This window comes from Hylobates moloch, unplaced genomic scaffold (genome assembly GCF_009828535.3).
Source record: "Hylobates moloch isolate HMO894 unplaced genomic scaffold, HMol_V3 SCAFFOLD_5, whole genome shotgun sequence".
NCBI classification, from domain to species: domain Eukaryota; kingdom Metazoa; phylum Chordata; class Mammalia; order Primates; family Hylobatidae; genus Hylobates; species Hylobates moloch.
The window spans coordinates 110,787,589-110,800,140 of NW_026652280.1; the positions used below are offsets into that span (position 1 = coordinate 110,787,589).

Sequence of the window (12,552 nt, forward strand, 5' to 3'; positions counted from 1 at the left end):
GGCCGGGCAGATCCTGGACCCCACACATGGCAACCATCAGAGGCTCCACCTGGGCAGCAGTCAGTCTCTCTCATGGTCATCCATTGCTTTCCTCACCTAAGAAAGGCCTCCTCTTGTGTCTCCTGCCTTCCAAAGACAGCAGAAGAGGCTGAAAGACACTGGAGGAAGCAAGGTGGGGGTGGGGGAATTCTCCCCTTACCCTCCCTCCCACTCAAGAGGAGACTCCAAGGGGATACAAGGGTGTGTCTGGCTTAATGAAAAGGTGGCATGTGGCATTATTTAGCTCCAATACAAGAGTGTCTTTTTCTAAAAAACATGTTCAGGATTTTCTATAGGAATAAAGAGGTAGATGGGGTGTTTCATTACATCCTTAATGGACACGGCAGTTTTATCCCCTGATGAGTCTAGTGAGGGAACAGTCTCTGAGCTATGGTAGGGTTCTACAAGTCATGAGGGAATGAATGCCTCAATCAACCCTCGCTTTTTATATCATCATGTGCATTTTCTACTTTCTGATAATTACATACATTCTGACCCAGACATAAATCCTTTTGGGAACAAGGCAGGGTACAAATAAATGCATAATTAAGTAACAATAATAACAATTATAATGTTTCTATTTTCTTAGCCCTAAATTAAAATGGTTTGTTCTTGCTCGTTTACTAATTAGCTGTGTGATTTTAGGCAAGTAATTAACCTATGCTCTTCCATTTCCTCATGTATGAATTAGGGAAATATTCTGCCCTATTTTGATCGGGTTCAGAGAATTGAATGTGTGAGTAAATCTAAAAGGACTTGGAAAATGAAACAAACAAACAAAACCCCCAAAACAAATTCCAAAACATTCCAGGTACATAAGGTGTAATATTTGCAAAGCTAGGTCAACAAGCTAGCAGAGACCACATTACGTATAACACATAAAACGTCTGGTACAAACAAGTACTTAAATCATGAAAGCCACAGAGAAAGACATGAACTTTGAAGTGCCTGTGATTCCCATAAACCTGAGCATCATTAACATGACCATCCCCTTCTTGTCACTAACCACTGAATGCTTACATGGCACTGCTCTAAGGCTTTACACCTGGTAACTCACCTGTCCTCACAACCTTTAAGGTTACAGAGGAGGAAGCTGAGGCATGTAACATGCCCACAGCCATGCAGCTGACAAGTAGTAGAGCCAGCAACTGGACTAAACAATCACAGGCAACCTGGCTCCAGAGCCAGCTCTCCACCACCGCATCATGCTGCCTCCACCTCACTGGGCATAGCGTGGCTCAGAACCATACTGGAGTGAAGAGAAAGGGCCCTCTGAGGTCATCTGGCCCATCCTCTGCCTTTAATCAGGTAAGACATGATTATTCCCCTGGACAGAGGAGGGAGCACAGCCTCAGAGAAATTAAGTCTCTTGACAAAGTCAACCACAGCCCAGGGGCAGAGAAAGGTCTGGCCCCTGGCATAACAAGCCCATGTGAGGACTGTACCTTTAACCTGCACTGTGTCCTCATAGTTTCCCTGGACAGTGGCATCTGTGCTGGGGGTTGAACATTTGTAGTGGCCTTGGTCTGAAGGCTGGACGTTCTTTATATGGAGCTCCACGGCGTCGTTGGCAGTCCGCCTTAACAGGATCTCGCCCCTCTGCAGCCGCTCCTGGTACAGCTGGGCTGGGAACCCCACCTCCCAGGTGCTTGCAAGCTCCACAAAGCTGCTCCCCAAAGATGAGAAGCTCCAGTCAAAGTTTTGCTCGCTGGGGCCATCATAGTCACTGACGTTGCAGGGGATGACCAGCTCAGTGCCCACCACTCGAACCAGGGTCCCTGTGGGGACTCTCACCACACGCCCTCGACAAAGAGCTGCAATGATAAAAGATGAAAGGCAGGTCTTTAATCACAGAAAGTCTTCCCAGGACAAATGTGGCAAACCTGTGGATGCTCCTGCTCACAGGCATGGCAGAAACGTGACAGCCAAACTACTAGGGAAAATGTGTCTATGCAGAAGGTTAAGCCTAACCCTTAAATAATGAGCCAGGAATGCAACCTCAAAATGAGCACCTCTCACACAACCAGTTTCCCAGGACTAACAGGGAGGAAGATAAGCATTAAAAGCAGGCTAACTGTAAACCTCAATAGCTTCTTCCCTCCAGTTACTATTTAACACACCCTAACCACTCAATGTGATGTAAAAATATTTTAGGTTTTGTGTGAAATAAAAGGGCACAGCAAGTCAAGTGTTTACATTTCTGCCCAGCCTATATCAGCCCTCATCCCTAGAGACCATTCCCTGGGGCTCCTGAGAACTGATTTACAATGACGGATGCCAATTTTTAAATCCTAGAGCAGCCTGCTGATAAAATGATTTAACTCCTGTTATCTGACATTGCCTATAAATTAATTTTAAAATATGATGATTTTACCAAGTATTAATTTTCTATTTTCTGGCTCATTTCCTTCTCTACTCTTTGTTCTGATCTAAATTCAGAATGAGGATGGGGAAGCACAAAGGGAGAGAGGCAGGTTGGTTGCTGGGTGTTCTTAGGAATGCAGCAGCTGGTTGCCGGGGATAAGCCCAGTGGACACAGGCAAGACTTCACTGGCTTTCCCTTCCCTAAGAGTGTGCAATTCCCAGCCCTCTCTGGTAGGGACCCTACAACTGGCACCTGTGAGTCCTTTAAGATGTCTTCATTGCAATGAACTTCAGCATGATTTTGCAGTGTATTTACTACCTGTTTAGCATTTCAGTTGCACCAGATAAACACATATGGCTCCTTCTTGATGTTGTTGCAATAACATATAAAAGAGAAAGCATGTCTGAAATCAAGGAGACCTAAGTTTCAATCTGAGAGACCTCTCTTACCTTTGACTTCTGCCACTGTGAATTGGGACAAGGCGGCTTCACTGAGTTAATGAAATAAAATGTCTAGGTGAGAGTCTACCATGTAATAAGGGCTCCAGGAAATGGGAAACTTTTATTAATTTTGTATTTTTATCATTTGTTATAGGTTGAATTATGTCCCCATCCAAAATTCCTATGTGGAAGTTCTAGCCCCCAGTACCCCAGAATGTGACCATATTTGGCAACAGGGTTGTCACAGATATAATCAGTTGTGATGAGGTCATACTGGAACAGGGTGAGCCCCTAATCCAATATGACTGTATCCTCAAAAAGTGGGTAATTTGGACACACACATACCCACAGGGAGAAAGCCACATGAAGATAAGGCAGAGATTAAGTGGATATGTCTACAAGCCAAGGACCTCCACAAATTGCCAGCAAGCCACCAGAAGCTAAGGGAGAAGCACGGAACAGATTCTCCCTCTCAGCCCTCTGCAGGAACCACTCCCCGACACCTTGATCTTAGACTTCTGGCCTCTGGCATTGTGAGGCAATAAATGTCTGTTTAAGCAACCTGGTTCATGGTACTTTGTTGCAGCAGCTCTAGCAAACTAATATACTACTACCACTGTTATTTCACTGGTTTACTTCATGTTTTCAAATTCTGGGTTCCCAGGAAAATGTGGGAAAGTTTGGAACTTCCTAGAGACTTGTGGAATGGCTTTGACCAAAAGCCTGATAACGATAAGGTCCCAGCTGAGGTGGTCTCAGATGGAGATGAGGAACTTGTTGGGAACTGGAGCAAAGGTGACTCTTGTTATGTTTTAGCAAAGAGAATGGCGGCATTTTGCCCCTGCCCTAGAGACCTGTGGAACTTTGAACTTGAGAGAGATGATTTAGGGTATCTGGTGGAAGAAATTTCTAAGCAGCAAAACATTCAAGAGATGACTTGGGTGCTTTTAAAGGCATTCAGTTTTATAAGGGAAGCAGAGCATAAAGGTTTGGAAAATTTGCCTGACAATGTAATAGAAAAGAAAAACCCATTTTCTGAGAAGAAATTCAAGCCGGCTGCAGAAATCTGCAATAAGTAACGAGGAACCTAATGTTAATCCCCAAGACAATGGGGAAAATGTCTCCAGGGCATGTCAGAGGTTTTCATGGCAGCCCCTCCCATTACAAGCCCGGGAGTGGAAAAAGTGGTTTCATGGGCCAGGTCCAGGGTCCCTTGTGCTGTGTGCAGCCTAGGGACTTGGTGCTGCTCCAGCCATGGCTGAAAGGGGCCAATGCAGAGCTTGGGCCATGGCTTCAGAGGGTGCAAGCCCCAAGCCTTGGCAGCTGCCACATGGTGTCAACCCTGTGAGTGCACAGAAGTCAAGAATTAGGGTTTGGGAACCTCCTCCTCAATTTCAGATGTATGGAAACACCTGGATGAAAGGCAGAAGTTTGCTGCAGGGGCGGGGCTCTCATGGAGAACCCCCGCTAGGGCAGTGAGGAAAAGGAAATGTGGGGTCAGGGCCCCCACGAAGAGCTCCTACTGGGGCATGGCCTAGTGGAGCTGTGAGAAGAGGGCCACCATCCTCCAGACCCCAGAACGGTAGATTCACCAACAGCTTGCACCATTCACCTGGAAAAGCCACTGACACTCGATGCCAGCCTGTGAAAGCAGCCGGGAGGTAGGCAGTACCCTGCAAAGCCTCAGGGGCGGAGCTGCCCAAGACCATGGGAACCCACCTCTTGCATTAGCGTGACCTGGATGTGAGACATGGAGTCAACGGAGATCATTCTGGAGCTTTAAGATTTGACTGCCCTGCTGGATTTTAGAGTTGCATGGGGCCTGTAGCCCCTTTGTTTTGGCCAAATTCTCCCATTTGGAATAGCTGTATTCACCGAATGCCTGTACCCACATTGTATCTAGGAAGTAACTAACCTACTTTTTATTTTACAGGCCCACAGGCAGAAAGAACTTGCCTTGTCTCAAATGAGACTTTGAACTGTGGACTTGTAAGTTAATGCTGAAATGAGTTAAGACTTTGGGGGACTGTTGGGAAGGCATGATTGGTTTTGAAAGTGAGGACATGAGATTTGGGAGGAGCCAGGGGCAGAATGATATGGTCTGGCTCTGTCCCCACTGAAATCTCATCTTTAATTCCCACATATTGTGGGAGGGAGCTGGTGGGAGGTAACTGAATTATGGGGGCAGGTCTTTCCCATGCTGTTCTCATGATAATGAGTAAGTCTCGTGAGATCTGATGGTTATAAAAAGGGGAGGTTCCCTGCACAAGTGCTCTTCTCTTTGCCTGCCGCCATCCACATAAGATGTCACTTGCCCCTCCTCGCCTTCCGCCATGATTGTGAGGTTTCCTCAGCCATGGGGAACAGTAAGTCCAATTAAACCTCTTTCTTTTGTAAATTGCCCAGTATCGGGTATGTCTTTATCAGCAGCATGAAAACGGACTAATATTCCTTGGCCTCCCAGAGTGCTGGGATTATAGCATTATAGCCACCATGCCCAGCCTACTTATGTTTCTTAAGGTAAAGGTAATTTCTGTCACTGGCAACTCAAAGAACGTTAAAATAATATATCATTACCCAGCAGTGACTAATTCTCTGAAGCCATCATTACCACAGTTCACAAAGAAATGAGGTGATCACTTTTTTACATTTAATTTTTGAGACAACCAGACAATTCTGAATCTTGCAAAGAGATCTTCTAGAAGAAAGCATTATGGTGGAGACTCTTTAGAGGCAAAACAGCCTTGTGCTTAACCCTCTTCTGCCTCAGTTTCCTCATGTGTGAAATAGAGACCATGGTTACCACACTCCCTGAGGGCTGTGGCAAGGATTAAATGAGGAAATGTACTTACAGCATTCACGATCCCTGGCCTATGGCAAGGGGCTGCGGTTATGTGCTGGGCAGGCCACCTCTAGGATAAACCTGATCATAATCATTCACCTTGCTTCCTTGGCTAGGTTTACAGAGGAATTTCCTAATGTGTTAATCTTTTCCATTCCTATCCCTTGTCAAGAAGCTGGCCAGGGTGGACAACCTACCCACAAGCATGAGACTGCATCCTTGTAAGGTCTCTATCTTTATCCTTAGTGATGAGAGCTTTTCCTTGTCTGAACTCTCCAATCCTTCCACAGGGCTGCCAAAATCATATTTTCCACATACAAATCAGATGTCACTTCACTGATCAAGTCTTTAACGGCTCCTTATCACCTATAGGGCAAAATCAACCCATCAGCCACCCCCAGTGCTGTCACCCCGGCCCAGGCCAGCACCCCTCTCATCTGCATTACTGCAATGTCCCTTACTGGTCTCCTGGCTTCCATTCTTGTTCTCTATTCTCAACAGAGCAAAGTGATCTTTGAAAAATTTAAGTTGGGTTATATCTTACTCTGTTCAAAGGTCTCCAATCACTTCCCATCTCATTCAGATGAAAGCTGAAATCCTTATAGAGGCAATCCTTACAGGACCTGGCCGTTTTTGTTTCTTGGACTTCCTGTCTGTTCCTCTTCCTCCACTATACTCCAGCCATGCTCTGCTCCCAAGGTTTCACCTACTGCAACCTCAGGGCCCTTGCACATTTCCTCAGCCCAGGACACTCTCAGACATTCATCCCACTGGTTCCTTCACCAGCTTCAGATCCGTATTCTAATGTCACCTTCTCAATGAGGCCTTTCCTGACCACCCTAAAGTGGCACATCCCCATTCTTGCTCCTGCCAAATTTTCTCCTTATCAATTATTACTAAAATACTTTATGAACACTTATGTTTTTACTATTATTTGTTTTCTTTTTCTTTTTTCCCCAGTAGAATGTAAGTTCCACATGAATAGTGATTTTTGTTTTGTCCATTGCTGAATGACAGTGCCTAGAACAGGACCTGGTAAAATAGTAGTTGTTCAATAAATATTTGTTAAATGAATGAATGAATGAATAAAAGACATACAAGACCATTCATGATCTGGCTCATGGCTACCACTTTAGCTTCATCTCCAATTGTTCCCCCACTCTCTGATGCTTCTATCCCACAAAACAAACATCTCTTCACTTTCTGGAAATGCCATGCTCTCTAGTGCTTCATGGCCTCTGCTTTCATGCCTTCATCACCTGGAATACCCTCTCATCCATCTCTTCACCCTCTTGTAAGAGGCAGCTGCAGCACCACCTCCTCTGTGAAGCCTTCCCCAACTCCCCTAGGATCACTTAGGTACTCCTTCCTTCATGATCCAAGTCAACCTGCAAAAGTACCTTCAACATCAGCTATATGATAGCGCCACTGGGAAAAGTAAAGCAGATATGAACAGATGCTTGAAAGATCAAATTCTAATCTGAAAAGATATAAACCTGAGCACTGTCTTGTATGTAGAACTAGGATGTCCCCTCATCCATGCAAATCAAGATTTTAAATTTTGGTAACAGAATTTCAAATTGCCACCAAGCAATCTGGTATGTAGCACAGATTTCTTGTAATATTGTTAAATAACAGCTAATGATATTTAAAAATAAATATAACTTAGAAAAAATAGAGCATATGGCTCTTTTCAAATCAAAAAGAATATCTACATAGCCACATGTTGCCAATTTTTGTCAAAACCTTCTGTAACAGTTGATAACTGAGGGAAAAAGAGGAAAAGAAAGTTTTCCTCTATTTTTCCAAGTTCTACCAGTGTTTCAAACTGAAGGTCCCAAACACCTGAACTGTATTAGTTTAGTTCCCCATAAAAATGTCATTACTAAGTAACAATCCTGAATTATGGCTTCGTTGGTTTTCAGTAGTCAATATAAGAAACCTTCATACGAAAAACATTTATCAGCCTTAAAAGTCCTATTGAGGACACTACTGGGTTGTTCAATGACACAAAAATCCACATAATAAAATTCCATTAAAATTTAATACCAGAGGCCGGGCACGGTGGCTCACACTTGTAATCCCAGCACTTTGGGAGGCCGAGGCGGGCGGATCACGAGGTCAGGAGATCGAGACCACGATGAAACCCCGTCTCTACTAAAAATACAAAAAATTAGCTGGGCGTGGTAGCGGGCGCCTGTAGTCCCAGCTACTCGGAGAGGCTGAGGCAGGAGAATGGCGTGAACCCGGGAGGCGGAGCTTGCAGTGAGCCAAGATTGCGCCACTGCACTCCAGCCTGGGTGACAGAGCGAAGACTCCGTCTCAAAAAAAATAAAAAAATAAAAAAAATAAAAAATAAAATTTAATACCAGAAAAAAAAAATACCTGTTGATGGATCATTGTACATTCTTTCCCAAAAAACAAGAACTACAGAGGTTTCTCTTACCTCTTGGGGCAGTTACCACAGCCTCAGAGTACCTTTGATACCCAAGACAAAATAAGAGCACTTTAACTATCACCTTCATGCAGTGTTTATGTATATGTATGTGTATTTCATTGGAAGTTGACTCAAATATTTGGGGGTGGTAAGCAGAGTTTAAATTTCAAAAGACCAATAATTGAGATTTCTACTTTTAGATTTTTCCTTTTTGCTATGATAGAGTAGCTAATATCAGATCACTCCCCATCCCCTGCCCCCACCCTCACTCCCACTACAGAAACTGTAAAAGACAGACAAAAGCTAACTGAATGCAGTGGTGAGCAATCAAGGCAGCCAGGCTCAAGGGTCCAAGATCACAGAAAGATACTGCGGTGGACTCAACAATACCCACTGCCTCTTCTCTTCAGATATTTGCTATTTTTAAGTGGTGCAGGCTAGAAAGCAAGTAGAAGTAAGTAACTCAGAGCTTCCAGCACCTTGTGGGGCCAAGAAGACAACTGAAGTTCAGGGATACTAAGAAGGTCAGAGTTTGAGGAGCAAGATCCTAGGAAAAAAAGGCAACAACAGAGAAGTGAGCTTGACATACTACATTGCTTTACCCTCAAGGTAACTGACATTATGAAAGACACATTGAAGGGTATGGGGAGGTGGTAAGTGGCTGAGAAGCTAAGCAGAAAATAAATACTAGGGGGCTAAAAGGTTAAGAAAAATTTTTGACCATTTCACAATATGGGGAAACAAAAACTAGAATTCTGAGTCTACAAAGGAAGGTGGTAAACACTCAGATTTTCAGTTACAACCCTGGAAGGGCTATGCTCTTGGAATAAGAGCAAAGCAGAAAAAGCAACTAGCTCTCATCAAGACTGAAAGACAGTCTCAAAGCATCTCAATTCCTCATTGGATAAAGATGAGCTTCTCTTACTCTACTGGCCTGTTAGGAAAAAAGTAAATCTTCTCAGATAGAAGATGACATCATACAGAGCCACTACAATTTTTCAGTGTTCAATCAAAACTTACCAGGTATTCCAGAAGACAGAACCAAATAAACAAAAACAAAAGAGAAACAACAGACAATAGAAACAGACCTGCAGGGATCCAGATATTGGTTTTATCAAACATAGATTGTAAACTAACTATAATTAACTTACTAAAGAAATAGAAAACAGGATTTCACCCAAACTGAAATATATTGAAACAATCAAATTGAAATTTTAGAACTAAAAAAAAATATACAATATCTGAAATGAAGAGGTCAATAAACAGGTTGGGCAGCAGATTAGATGCAGCACAAAAGAAGTCAACAGCCAGGCACAGTGGTTCTCGCTTATAATCCCAGCACACTGGGAGGCTGAGACAGGAGGACTGCTTGAGCCCAGGGGTTCAAGATCAGCCTGGGCAACATAGTGAGACCCTGTCTCTAACAACAACAAAAAAAATTAGCCAAGTGTGGTGGCACAGATCTGTAGTTCCAGCTACTCAGGAGGCTGAGGTGGGAGGACTGCTTGAGTCCAGGAAATGGAGGCTGCAGTGAGCCATGACTGTGCCACCACACTCCTGCCTGGGCAACAGAGTAAGACCCTGTCTCAAAAACACAAAACAATCACAAAAACAAAACAAAACAAAAGTCAATAAAGATTATCCAAACTGAAGCCCAGGGTATAAAAAAGAACTAAAAAAGCCAGACAAGAATCTATGAGACATGGTAAAAAGGCCAAACATACGTGTCATAGAGGCCCAGAAGGACAGGGAGAGACTGTAGTAGAATTAGGCGTAATTTTTGAAGAGATAATGGCTAAGATTTTTCTTAAACCAACAAAAGACATCATGCCACAGATTCAAGATAAGATATGTATCATAAACAGAATAAATACAAAGAAAACCACACCTAGGTAAATCATAGCAAAACTACTGAAAGGCAGAGAAAGGAACAGGAATACAACTGATGGCTAACTTTCAACAGAAATGATGCTCATGAGAAGACCACAGAATGACATCTTTCAAGTGATGAAAGGAAGTAACTGCCAACCTAGGATTCTATACAGAGAAAAAAAAATCCTCAAATAGGAAGGCAACATAAGCATGCTTTCAACCAATTCTCAACAAGGGAAAAAGAATTAATTGCACCAAAAATAAATACTAAAGGGGGTTCTTCAAATAGAGGGAACATAATCCCACTTGAAATCATGGAAATGTGAGAAGGCAAAATGAGCAACAGCAAGAATAACTATGTGGGTAAACCTACTGAATAGTGACTATAAATACAATATTAATAATGTCTTCTGGAATTCAAAATATATACATAATTAAAACATATGACATCAATAGCAGAAAAAGTGAGGGGTGGAATACATTGGAGCTTAAATGTTGTAAGGTCTTTCATTATCCTGGAAGTGGTAAAAGGATCACTAGTAAACACTAACAGATCACTGATGCGTGTTCTAATCTCTAGCGTAACCACATAAATGAAAGACTGAATAACAAGCTAATTGGTGGGGGAGGGGGGAAGGTAGAATAAAAAATACTTGATTAATCAAAGACCCCATAATTTCAGCTAAAATCATATAAGCATTTCTCATAGTATTTATTTCATGATGTATTCAGTTTGATTTACTATCAAGTCTCCCAGTCTCTCTCCACAACAATATTAGAATCGAGTAAGAGGAAGAATAATAATGTACAGTGTTTCTTACATGACATGCACTGACTGACTGAGCCAGGCACTATCCACAAATTGTCTTAATCCACAGAAGACAACCATAAGGTAGCTATTACCGCCCCTATCATAGATATGAGGAAATTGAGAATCAAAGAAGTTGAATAACCCCCGAAGGTCATAACAGCTATAACGTGAGGGACTCAAACCCAAACTTGATAGTGCAGCATAAGCCAAAGATAGGTTGGATTTGGTTTGCCTTCAAATGCATTATACATTATTACCCTCTGTTGATTTTTTGTCTTTAATCTGAGTAGGAAGAAGAAACAGCTTAAAATTCCCTATATTTCATATTCTCCATGGGCAATGGAACCAAGATAGGCAGCAAAGTAACACAGAAATGAGTCATTGAAAGAAGAAATATTGCCGGGCGCGGTGGCTCAAGCCTGTAATCCCAGCACTTTGGGGAGGCCGAGGTGGGCGGATCACGAGGTCAGGAGATCGAGACCATCCTGGCTAACATGGTGAAACCCCGTCTCTACTAAAAATACAAAAAATTAGCCGGGCGTGTTGGCGGGCGCCTGTAGTCCCAGCTACTCGGGAGGCTGAGGCAGGAGAATGGCATGAACCCGGGAGGCGGAGCTTGCAGTGAGCCAAGATTACGCCACTGCACTCCAGCCTGGGGGACAGAGCAAGACTCCGTCTCAAAAAAAAAAAAAAGAAAAGAAAGAAGAAATATTATATATTTTCAATATGAAGTAGACAGATGAGAGAAATGAGAAACTGGATTGTTAAAAATTTCTTCAAAAATTTTTCTGATGTACTACCTTTGTTATTTTAAGTGATACCAACTTTAACATCACACATATTTATACTCAAAAATGGTGCAGAGAACTTTATTCCAAAATCATACAAGAGGGACTTTTTGAAGCCCTCTGCTCTGACTTCTCAGCAGTAGAAAATTAACAACCAAGAGTTAATTGTTTCCAGATTACCATTTCTCTACCTCTGGAATACTCAAGAAAGTAATTAAATGCCTTTGACTTTCTTCTATCAGGTGGAATCAATGGGGACAGGCAGAAAAAGGCAAGTCATTCAAGGTAAACAACTACTCCTGCAATGTTTATTTAAATAAGTGCTATTGGCAAACCATGAGGAATCATTAAGAAAGACAAGGCAATGAAGACTACACTTCATTTATCTATGCTTTTCCACCTCCTCCTGATATCCATGGGAAATGGATTTTATTTCTCAGGTTATTATCAACATTATTCTAAATCAAGACCTGCAGAGTGTAGCATATTTGCTAAAAATTCTTGCAATTGTTTCTATTTCTGCTCAAATTTTATTATTTCACTGAGCTGCCTAGAAGCAAACAATCTGACTTTCCAATCTGAACCATTTGTAAGATAAGTATCAGCAGTTATTGAATCCAGTGGTACAGGTGAGTTGAAATGCTGAAACTAAAGAGGTTATGGTTTTCAGCATGCCTTGTAAATGGGTACCTAATTCCCACTTCCCGAGTCCTTACAAGGCTTTTAGGAGAGACTCGGGGCCTATGGATTGCCACATGGAGTTCCCAGTCCACATGTGAGCTAGAAATGAATGCACAGAAAGTCAAACTTATAAAACCTTATAGTGCCTTTATTGGAGTACCTGACTCAACAAATGAAAAACCTTTGTCTCCTCAAGTCTGCCACTGAGAGGTCTGACAGGAAAGGATCATGCCAACTTTCATATAGACAGTCCCTAAGTCATGAAAATGCAGCAAGG

General features: G+C 42.6%; 1 protein-coding gene across 1 annotated transcript in view; it reads right to left on the minus strand.

Annotated features, from left to right (window-relative positions):
* The window catches only part of PTGFRN (prostaglandin F2 receptor inhibitor), an 80,733-nt gene that overhangs the window by 46,914 nt on the left and 21,267 nt on the right, over window positions 1-12,552 (minus strand). Inside the window, exon 2 of the mRNA XM_032154881.2 lies at window positions 1,485-1,853. Coding sequence (XP_032010772.1) covers window positions 1,485-1,853 — 369 coding nt within the window. The remainder of the gene's footprint in view (window positions 1-1,484; window positions 1,854-12,552) is intronic.